Below are 12,006 nucleotides of genomic sequence, written 5' to 3'. Positions count from 1 at the left end.
GTTCCCCCTACCTGAAGTAATAAAAAGCAGCCATCTGGCCTCTGTTAATTTTTAATGCACCCACTCATTTTTACAGTTGTTAAACCACATCCCTAATTGCAAGTTTAGTTTTTGTTCTAAGGGGACCAGTCAGATCTAGGGCAGTGACATGTGTCAGGCTTTACAGAGAACAGGATCAGATGGACAGTTAATTTTGGGGGAAAATAGTACAAAATTCTAAAGTGTTGTGTGTTTTTTTGTTTAAGAGTTTAAGGCACTGGTTTTCACAAAATTTCTCAGGTCACTTCTCAATGCTTCTGTTAAGATGTACTATCACCTGCAGTACAGCTAAGGAACACCTGTGGACAAACCTGCAGACCACTGAACTTAGTAACAGGCTAGTGATTTTTTTTCCTCCTGTTTCCCATGTACAGCTACCTTCATGTTTTCTCTCTTTGGATCTGGATTCCTACATGAAAGGAGCTTTTAATTTAGGCAGACTGAAATAGGCTTGCCCTTTAAAACCAGTTTCTTTCCACTTCATGCTCAACATTAGCCAGACAGAGTTGTTTAGTTCCACTCCAGAATTATTTAAAAGATCTTCCCCCTCCTACAACATTTATCATGATTACAATTCAGCAAGGCAGAGTTCTTCCTCGTAGAGCTTATAACCTGGAGGAGGAGTGCTAACAGTGAGACAGGACAGGCATGAAGGTAAAGGAGTAATAAAAGTATCTCTGGGTGCTCTTCTCCCCTTCTGCCTCTAAACCACACAGCTCTTCCAGGGCTTGGGCTGACTTGTGTTGTTTCAGCAAAGAAAGGGTTTAGGCATTGTACATACACCATTCCTGAAGTGCTAAAGCATGACTGGTCACCTGAAGCATTACATGACTTCATCTCTTAAAATAGTAAGCTCTACTGAATACATACATGCACTCTACTGCATTCATATGACCAAAGAGCCAGTAAACAGGACAATAAAAGGTACTAAAAAGGTAGCAATGTAATGTAGACCTTAAAGCTTACTCAGATTTACGTGCTAAACATCCAGCTAAATCTTGATGCTGAGATTTTATTTAGAAAGTGCAAGAAGTATGGCTAGCTATTTTAACTCAGCATGTGTTTTTACTGAAGTGAAAAAAAATACTGAGAAATGACTTCCACAATTTAAAGATTGGCCATACTTTTCAGCCAGCTCTTTTGCACAGCATTACATGTGTCAAAATGCATATACACGCAATTTATTAAGAGCGGCAAAGTTCAGTAACCACAGGTCGTATTAGGCAAGGCATTAAGCTCAGCATTATTTTTTGCCACTTTCTGGTATGCTTGAACTTGCAACTGCTCCACTGTATTTCTGTGTGCATTTCATAAAGTCTCTGATGAGACTACCCGTTGACTTTGCTTCTTCAGTGTTTTCCATCATGAAAGTGATCTTATTCCCCATGTTATTTTTAAGACAACAAAATGCCTCTACCTCTGCCTTCAGATAACTGTTCTTCCTTCAGTCTAAACATTCTGATTTGATTTCCTTTATGCTCACCTGATCTAGAAAGCAGTGCTACTTTCTTAGTGATCTAGATTAAGACAAGAAAAGGATTTTGTAGATGATTTCTGCTACTACTGAGGCAAATAGTAATTACGCTTTCATTAGTAAATTCAGGCAGGGAAGTAACAACAACAACAATCTCATTTTCTATCAGTTGAGTTTGGATTAGTATTACAAGAGAAGCAATGTATGTGATTAGGCAATTTTGAACCTATATAGAAAGACTCAACAAGACAGCAAGACTTCCAAGTTCCATCACAACTGAGATGAAGCCACGTGTCTACACGTTACGCACATACAACATCAACTGATGGGGAATAAGGTAAACTGACAGAAGTGATCCATCTCCTTTTTTTTTTTTTTTTTTAAGTGAATCCAAACACTACTTCTCATGTTTGATAAAGAATGGGGTCAAGACCAGAACCATCACAGAACTAAAGCTCTGTGCCCGCTGGTTTAAGTCAGTCTCTACTATAGCATTAAAGACTCAAAACACCACGAAGCAATTTGTCATACATCTTTAATCATAGTAGAATAATGTAGTGCTTCTGCCTTTAATGTATACTCTCCATGTTGCCCTTTTTAATGAAAACTAAATACCTGCAAGAAAGTAAAATTACACTGCATAAACAACATGATGTAAATTTATCTTTCGGTGTGTTTGCACAACTACTTGCATACAGTCGGAAAAATTTTAACAAGTTTTAGAGAATTGCAACCGTTTTCTAGACATAAGCTTCATCTAATTCATATCTGAATGTTATTCAAGGCAGCTCATTTCCTCCTACTGGAAACAGCAATTTACCAAATCATTCTCATCCAGGTACAGTGACAGTTACAGTAGAAGTTTTAAAGTTTTAAAATAGCTCACTGTGGCAGAGAACTGGATATGCAGCAATTAATTTACTCAGCATCCTGATTTTAACTAGGTGTCACAATCCACATGAACGACATACTATTTTGAATCTAAATCTACATCAAAATTTTATAGTCGTACCTAAAAGTTCTTAGTGATGTAATAGAGGTCTGTGACCTACTGAAGACTTTAATCAATTCACGATGAGCAGTACCCAAATAGGGAATAAAAAGTAAGTCACACTAGAGGATCCTCTTGTCCTAAATCTGCAAAAAGCAGCATTCACCATCAGTTTAAATGGAAGACAAATTTAAAAAAGACTGCCAGTGTATTACAAGCAGATACTAATATCAAAACCAGATGCCTGCAAGCATTCTGTGGTGGGATTAATTCCTTAAAATAATACAGCTTTTTGAGCAGACAGAACATTAAACAGGCTTGATGTATTTATTTTTCAAGCAGCACAAGAAAAATCAAATACAGTACTTGTATGTTCAATTATCAAGCAACAGTTTCTATGTTGAAAAACTGCATTCATGCCTTCACTTTCACAATTAAATACTGCCACATTAGTTTCTTTGCTTAGTAATAATTTCTATGGAAATCAGAAGCTTGTTTAGGCAAAATACTATATTTAATTACAAAAGTGCTTAAAACAGATGTACAAGGTCAAACAAGTAGAATGCACCAGAACACTGATCTAAAAATTATAATTACATTGTGATATTTGAGGAAACTGGTGTCAGATGTGCACAGGAATTAAGGTTATGACACAAAAATGGTGAAAAAAGCTGAACATTTTAGTCAAGTGAAATATTAGGTCAACAATACTTAGTCCTGGGGGGGTTTTGGGACTTGTATCTACAGAGGCTCAACAGGCAGTTCCTCAGATGCTGGCACATACAAAAAGCAGAGGCTGATGTCAGAAAGTTGAGAGGTGCGCTATTGTACTACCTATAGGTCAGTTCATGCTGCACAATGACAGCCAGAAAGACCTTTGCAACATATATCCCGACAGAGCTGTAACAATAGCTTCACAGTTGCCTTGTTAGAGGCATTGTCAACAATTCATTTAGGACTCTGTTTCTTGCAGTGCAGAAATGTATGTCAGGGTCTTTGAAATGGAAGTCAACTGCCTAAATCTTTCTGAATAAGTAATAATGCTTGCACTGGAAATTTTAAAACAGAGGGGAGGAAAGTAACTTGCATTTGCACTGGATTTAACTAAAGAGGTTACAGCCATTAAGATGACAACTACATGAGCTTAGATGAACCTCAGTGGCTGCATGCCTTCCTACAGCCCAAAAGTATGTTTAAGCAAATGTCAAAGAGCAAGCATACATGTTAATGAAGACCACGTATTACAAAGATCACTTCATCTCCACCCGCTGCATGAGTCTTAATCACTGTACGAGTTTAAAACACAGTCCAACTTGCTAGCAGGATGCCAGTTCTTAAAAAGATTGAGACTGAATACAGGTTTCTTATTCTATCATTTGTAAAGAAAAGAAAATACTCTTAATCAGGTTGTGTTTGGCTCTACAACAGACAGGGGGGAAAAGACTGCAGAGAAAGATCTGTCTGGTCTTCTTGCCCATAAGAGAAATACTGTGAAGTATCATAACAGAGTCCCTGTACAAAGCAGCAAGTAGCAGTACATCAGCTTAGCACTGCAGAGGGCACCTCATTCTGCCTTTCCTCAGATCAATCTACCAAAAAAGATAATAAAAAATGTCAGCTTTCTAATATCCCTGGGCCAGCAAGGGAGTCTGTGGGAATAAAGGGAATGCAGAGAGCTAATAAATCAGCTATACATATTTGGGGCATAGGAGAATTCTACAGAAGAAACTCAGGTGAGGAGGTGACCAAGGAGGATATTGAAAAGGGATCCCTGAAGGTCTTGTTTCTATACCTTGTACATGTAAATACTAACCACTTGCCCGGTTCCTAGAACTCACCATTGTGAGCTCCTAAGCCTAAATTTACCTAGTGTGCCTTAAGTTGCTGAAGTTAGTTTTATAGGTGCTTAAATCCTTTATGCACCTTCATTCAGTCTTCACTACAACATGAAGCCTGACCACTTAAATCCCAGACAGCAGATAATATATTAGCCGTTTTCACAAAAGCAAGTGATTATTTTCTTATCTGCATGCTGAATCAGAAAGCTCTAGACTCATCATGAATAAATGCAGCCCTAGTCTTATTTCACCAGAGCTCTTCCTGCATATCAAGTATTACTTAGTCTTTGAAAAGATATAAATGTCTATTACAGAAGAACATCAGAAGTTTTAGGAGATGCACAAATACACACAGAGACCAGGAGCAACAGATGCAGTTCTATAGATACAGTTTACTTCTATGTCAGAAGCAGAAGGTTAGTAGAGCTTTAGAGACCTTTTTTGCCCTTCTTAAATGAAACTACTCAAACTAGCTGTATACTCTCAGGTCTTCCACAGCTATTCTATCTAGTTTGTCCTGGAAAAATAACCAAGGCTTTAAGCCAGATCCTGTGCTTTCAAATTGCTGTTTGAAGCAATGAAACTGAAAAGTAAGTTGTTGGACAGTAATTACATGATACAAGTGTGGCTTTTCTATTAGCTTTTCAAATGCACCTAAAGAAATTAGAACTTAATTTCTTTAAACAAATTACATTCAAGCCTTGTTTCTCTCTTGTACAGCTGCTGTATTTTATTTGAGAAATAGAAGAAATAACCATGACTTGAAATCTTTGCCCTGGAAAAAACATGGCAAAATGCTGACAGATGCTGAAGAGGCAATAAACTAAGAGCCTTTTACTACAGAAAGTTGGGACATTTGATAATGTAATGTAGAAAATGTTAACAGCTATCATGTGGGGATGATAGAAAGCATATAGAGGCACACACAGTACAAGAAAGAGGAATAGTCTCAGAATCAAGAAACGTAGGAAGTGGAATATACGCTTGCATACAGAAGACACTGCACGCATGTTACGTACGAAATACAGCATTATGCCACATCTGTTCACATAAACCATTATATTTCTTCACACAAGGATATGAACTGAGCCATTTCAGTTACTCTCTCAATTCTACTGTTATTTTCCTCATGAAAAAAGTAGTTATCCAAACAAAACATTCCCTGAGTCAACACAGAAAATCGATATAGCTGATTTTCATTTGGAAGAGTCTTCATAACTTTAATGGCAAAAACAAACAAAAAAAAAGCCATGCAGAGTTTGCTACTGTGCTAGTTTTAGGTGTTTTTAGTACTTTGTATTCATATGTATGTAACTACATTGATGGTGTAATTACATTTTAATAGAGCAAGACCTCACAAAACTGTCTTATGATCCAATCCCAATTTGGGAGAATTGTTTTGTAATACTTTTCCTGAAGAGATCTCTCCAACTGGAATCCCATTCACATCCCAGGGTAAAAACATAGCCAAAACATACTGCAAAGTTATGAAGGCCTGCTGCGTAACATCAAGAAAATACTGATTTTGCAACTGTCACATAGATTTGGGGACACAAGCAGCTAGAGACAGATTACTGCAAACAACTGTATGTGGCTACAGAGGAGAAAGCAAAAAAAAACCCAAGAAACCCTTAAGTCAGCCACAGTCTTACTTTGCACCCTGTGATTTTAGTTTGCAGGTGAAAGTGAGACAGTTCCATCTGGCTTGGAACCCTTTAAGGGTTTCCACCGTATACTTTTTGCAGAGATGCTCTCAAATTCAACCTGAAGGAGGAATCAGTGTTTATACTCTGCTTATTTCTAACAAGAATTCACAAACATTTGTCTATTTGGAATGAAAAATATAACTAGTTTACATAAATATTTTCAACATCCAAGAAAATGTACAAATCTGAAGTCAAACACATTTGGCTTGCAACAAGCCCTGTTTGCTAATGTCTTTATAAAGGCTCAGTTTTAAAGAAAAGTAGTCATTTTAAATACAACCAATATCCTGCAAATGCCATCCCATTGGATGGAGGCACTCACCATTCTTTTATACTTCTAGTGAAACTGAATGATAACATTCCACGTCTGCTTGCAAGCAACATACACCTTGTTTTGGTCCTGGATAGTTAATCTTCACTCCTGTATTTTGGAGCGATCTTTTTACAGCTCAGAGAAAGCATTGCACCTGAAATATTCAGCAGCATTGTGCAAAACCATCATTTAGTCTCCGAGGCTTTGGGTTGACTGCGTAAAAGTAGAAAACCACGATGACATAGCTGATTTCGCACTTGTGAAAGCTCCTCCAACTGATTGACCTGCATTACAAAACAAAAGAAAGAAGGTCAATAGTGTAGTGTTATCATTACTAAGCTGCTACAAAGAAGTATACATAAAGAAATAAATCACACTATCAGTTGTTCCATTTAGGATTTAAAATCCAAATCCAGAGCCTGTGTCAGAAAATATTCAAAGAATTTCAACATAGTAGCTCAGCAGAAATGGCCTACATTGTCCTGTACCCTGGAAGGCCTGCTAGGCTTCAGGCTGAAAGGCACTCCTTTGCAGAACATACAACAGCAAAAACATAGAAACACTCCGATGGATTAAAAGCGGAAGCTAAACAATTTTTCGGCAAAGCTACTGCAGAAAAATTATCAGATTCTTCAAAGGGTGAACTCAAGTTATCTCGCACTGCAAGATGGCAACATGATGTTGCCCCTGTTCAAGCGCAACAAGTGCTTTTCCAGAAAATTAAAGACTATTTCAAAACCTGCAGAAACTGACATCAGGTCTTCCTCTGATCTCAACCAGCTCTGGATAGTTTCAAAGTGACAGAAAAATGAGAACAGCTCAATGCAGAAGGTGGTGTTGTGGCCTAAGCACTTCCAGATTACATGAAAGCTTTTACCTGAACGTCACGTCTCTCTTGCCGTGTTCATCTCTGGCCCACACTGGAAGAGGAATTTACGCTAATTTCTTTGTCTACTTGCTTCTCTTTCCACTATTACACAATATACAAGGCCTCAATCGGCAGTTTTACCCCTCAAAATGTTGCTCTGTTTTGTATGTATGTTATAAAGTACACTTTGTTTAAAACAAACAATAACTGAGATATAGGATGCTTTTTCAAAAAAGATACAGCTCAGATACAAGCTGGTTTTAAATAAATTTCTTACCCACAGCTTTTCCTGTTTGTACAACATTTCGGCTAGTAGAAACCATCACATTTCCAATCTTCTTTCCACGTTCACTGTTTTGCACAGAGCTAAACAAGAGAGATACTGACGACTGTCAGTTGACTAACTTATTACTTCCAGGTATAAATAAAACATATAGTTAAAAATAGATATCAATACACACACAGATTTACATTGCATACATATATATAATTTTATATATATGATCAAGCCCATAATTCCTGCATGCATCTTATCCACATAGATGAGTCAGGCAAGCTTCTCAGATGAAGACAAAATACTACCAGCAAGACAGGAATCAAAACACCCAATGGTTCCTTCTTAGACAACACACTTTATACCTTTCCTAAATGTTTACCAAAATGCATTTATGTTCTAAATAACAAAGTCGGATTTGCAGTAGTTTTGAGAAGTTTTAGCCCTAATATATAAGCTTTAAACAAAATAGTGTTACCAATCATTCTTTTTTCTAAATAGTTTACTTTATCTTTCTCTTTTTGATCTAGTACAGTTTACACTCACGCTTTTGTTAAAGAAATGCAAAAAGACAACAGACACTACAGTCATTTGGAAAGGAAAGCACAAAAACAATCAGTTCTACTGCACAAGTGTAGTCACTTGAAAATAATCTCATTTAGTTTTAAATTGTAACATTCAAGTCCACATTTCAGGCTTTGCAAACCCATTTATGTAAAACTTAACAACACAACACGCCACATTGTTTTCCCGTTTTCAGAATCTTCAGTGTGGATTCAAAAAGCAGAAAGGAGTACACCAAGAACAAGTTTAGGCTCAGTTTGCAAAAAGCAAGTCATTTTGATGAGTATCTGATAGCAGAGTATCTGATAGCAAGTCACATCCGGAGAATAAAGGCACTGATGTAAAAATATTTATTATTAGATACACACTAACAGCTACTGGTCCTTTTACATTGATTTCAGGCTACTCAGCAGAGTTAATATGTCCCCTTTCAAACACAAAAATAGGGCAAGTAAAAGATTATAGACACACATCTTTCAAATTAAGCCTTTCTACAAAGACCATCCATTAATAATAAGAGCTGCTATCAGCATGCACCTTATTGAAGGCAATTACTTTGAGATAAATCTTGATTCATTTGCATTCTCAATCGCCATCATGGAAATTTTATCTGTCATTGGTCAGCAAAAGCAACAAAAAGATTCAGCAGGCTGAAGTCTGAACCTTTTTATTCCTCAAGCTGTTCTTCTACGTCAGCATGTGGTTTAGGTCTACTCACAGTGTACAGAAAATAACTGTTTACAGCCAAGCCAGGTGCAGAATCAGCAGCATGTAAGTATTGCTGATTTACAGCATCTTAAAGAACCGGTCTCTGATGTTTTATGGTCAACATAGCTAAGTGAGAAAACAATCTATTTTGTTTGGTGCATAAACAAGAATAAATAGTTAACTACAACTCCCAGACTGAATTCTGCCTTCAGTTAGAGCTAAACCAGCTATAGGAAAAACAAGCACCACTGAGTTTTAGACTTGAATACTACACATTAAGAGCTGAGACCAACTTAAAGTTCAGTTGAGTTTGGTGCAGTAAGAGATTATGTAAAACTCATTTTAAACTTCTAAACTGAAGAAGCTGAACCACGTCTCAGTACATATACAGTGAACTTCAAGAGTTTTAGAAGAATGCTGTATTAAAAACCAGCTAATTTAAAAAAAAAGCATGAATTCAACAAACTTTATGGCAACCAGCGCAAAGTTGGAGGGCTTTGCTGAGTCAGGGCTGCAATGAGCTCAGTGGCATCACAGTAACAACAGTAGCAAAGAACTTTAGAATGAATCAGAATTTAGCTACAGGAAAAGTAACTCTCCCCCAGGGATTCCCCCCCCCAGTAGCTGGCATGGGCAGTAGGCTTTGTTTATAACATGCAGTGTTTGTGAATTTCGACAATGATTAATGGCCTTTAGAAATGAAAGAGGCGTGTCTCAGTACCTATACAGTGAACTTCAAGAGTTTTAGAAGAATGCTGTATTAAAAAACAGCTAATTTAAAAAAAAAAAAATTGTTTTCTCCTAATAACGAGACTTAAAGTCAACATACAGAAAAACATCGATGAAAGTTTTAACAGCTTTAGTTTGCAATTTAAAAATAAATATACAAAAGCCTTATAATTACAATGCAAAAAATCAGGGCTCTATTATGTAAAGTCCAACACAAAATAGTGCATTAGCACTGTTTTTCCCTATTTCAGGCAAATGTTCCATCTTTAGATGCGGTGATGTTTTGCAAGAGAACATTGAGAACAGTTTCATGTACATGGCCAATTTAAATCATTATTTTGTTTAGCTCATCATAGCAACAGTTATACAGGTATTAGTATTTGACCACACTTTAAAAAAAAAAAAAAATCGAAGTACTATATACTTACTGTGACAATCTTAATTTAACATCTGATACAGAGTACTGTCCCTGGAATGGGTGGCTAGAAGAGGAAGAAAAACCCGAGAAAACATTATTTATTTTTTCATGATGAATCTGTATCATACAATTATTATAATAAGTCTGTGGCTTACAAAGAACATAAATCTTTTGTAGATATACTACTATGTCGCTTTACAGAAGGCTAGGTCCCAGTGACTATTCAACCTCAGACTTCTTATGAACTACCTGTAAGGTAACATCTATTTACAGAGCAGATCTTAACCATCTTTTCACACTAAGATACAGGTACCTCCTCCTAGCAACACAGAGCAAATAAAAAAGAAAGAAAAAAAAAAAGATCCTTTATTAGACCAAAAGAGCTTTGCAGGTCTAAAGAAAAACCTTCTTCACACTACAGCAGCTGACAAAGCAAAAGCAAACAAAACTCCCTGCAGTACAGTAATAACCCACATTAAAAAAAACACATGCACAGCCAACAGTGTTACCAAGCCTGGCATCATCCAATCTTTGAGTGAAAATACACATAAACCAATCCAAAGTACAGAAGATGCAACATAAACCAGCCAGCTCCTCTCCATTCCCACCAATTACAACCCTGGACACAGCTATTCCCTGTTCACCTGGAAGCAATTAATAAAAAGCAGAACCATCTGAGGACAATTCCTGAAGAATGACAAACCTTCTATAGCTGGGACAGCCAGCAATCAACTTCAACAAATTTCACTTCTCCTGACTCGGGATATATTTTTCTTCATAAAACTATAGCCCAAAATTAAAGTATTGAAGAACAGAAATACTCAATTTCTGTACTTACAGAATAGGGCCCCAACGTTTCACCCTCAGGGCTTTATAGTAGGAACAAGGGGAATGCTGTAATTCTACAAAATGGTGTGCCTGACTACACGTACTAGGAGCTCTCCAGGTTAAATGCTACCAAAAAGAAAAAAAAAGTTTTCTTACCTAGAATTTACCTCTGCAAGAGCTGGATGCTTGTTGCTATTCCAAACTCTGTAGTTGTGGGTATTTTTCCAGGCTGCTACAAATGCTGTTCCAAAGTCTGACAAAGTCTTTTCATTGTCTGATAAATTAAAATAAAGATGAGAATTTGCAGCAATTCATTAGAGATGTAATATAACAAATTACTTTTTTTCCTTGTAAAGAAAAACTAAAGTTTTCCAGACTCTTATCAAATGAAAGACAATTAAAGCTCTAGTACTAAGAACTAGGCACTTCAAAAATGTTTCATCATGTTAATTTTAAAGTGTCCCAAATATACAATGCCAAGACAAGAGAGAAAAGAAAAAAAAGCTTAAAGAAAAGCTTCACAAAGTGCTAAGTAAAGAGCTCAAGTGGAAAAAAAAAAAGTCATCCAAGCATAGGCCTCTTGACTTACTCTCTGGGCAAGACAGGAAAGGGGAGAGAATGGCCACATATAACAACTAAGAACAAAAACATCATTTGCATTGGTCTTGGTCAGATACACTGGGCTTTGCTGTACCATGTTATTACTCATTCAAATTTAGTAAATCCCAAATCCACTCCAAAACTGCAGTATGAACTACTGTGGAATAAACTTAACATAACAACATCCCCTTTAAACCACTGAAGAGTATAGGAAATCACTTTAAAGCCAGCCAGTGAAATTTCCAGAAAACCCTGACATTTCGTATCAACCAAGTAATCATCTTAAAACATTAATGTTATCAGACAAAGAACTTGGCATCTTCCAGACTTTAAAATCAAGTTCTCAATCCCATGTTTTCTCACAAATACCACAGAACAAGATCTGAATCACTTAATTGAGGTGAATAGAAAATAACCATGACGAGAATGAAGTTAACAGGGTCAGTGCTGGGCAAACTAAACTTTTTCCACAAATAAAATACTGATTCTTTCAGTTATAGTCATGCAGAAAATGTTAGAACATAGAGACTTCACTCTGAGTTAAGACAAAAAATGTTGAGCCTCAGAAAACACAATCTTATAAAGCCTCTAGATGACACTTCTCACTTACGTGAATCCCTACATAAGATCATGGCAAGAAGGGAAAGAGATGGAAC

The 12,006-nt window shown here is 36.7% G+C and overlaps 1 protein-coding gene across 3 annotated transcripts in view; it reads right to left on the bottom strand.

The window, feature by feature from the left end:
* Window positions 1-2,807: 2,807 nt before the first annotated feature.
* The window catches only part of AVL9 (AVL9 cell migration associated), a 40,859-nt gene continuing 31,660 nt past the window's right edge, over window positions 2,808-12,006 (bottom strand). For 2 of the 3 annotated variants that reach the window (XM_075745442.1, XM_075745443.1), the window contains 4 exons: window positions 10,907-11,024; window positions 9,933-9,986; window positions 7,507-7,595; window positions 2,808-6,645 (listed from right to left, as the gene is read on the bottom strand). In XM_075745442.1, coding sequence (XP_075601557.1) covers window positions 6,551-6,645; window positions 7,507-7,595; window positions 9,933-9,986; window positions 10,907-11,024 — 356 coding nt within the window. In that variant the 3' untranslated portion in view covers window positions 2,808-6,550. Of the gene's footprint in view, window positions 6,646-7,506; window positions 7,612-9,932; window positions 9,987-10,906; window positions 11,025-12,006 lie in introns of all 3 variants that reach the window. The other variant, XR_012834026.1, reaches the window with a different exon arrangement.

The sequence above is a fragment of the Balearica regulorum genome, chromosome 2 (genome assembly GCF_011004875.1).
Source record: "Balearica regulorum gibbericeps isolate bBalReg1 chromosome 2, bBalReg1.pri, whole genome shotgun sequence".
Classification (NCBI taxonomy): Eukaryota; Metazoa; Chordata; class Aves; order Gruiformes; family Gruidae; genus Balearica; species Balearica regulorum.
The sequence above is the reverse complement of the archived record's forward strand: the minus strand, read 5'-3'. Positions and strand labels throughout refer to the sequence as shown.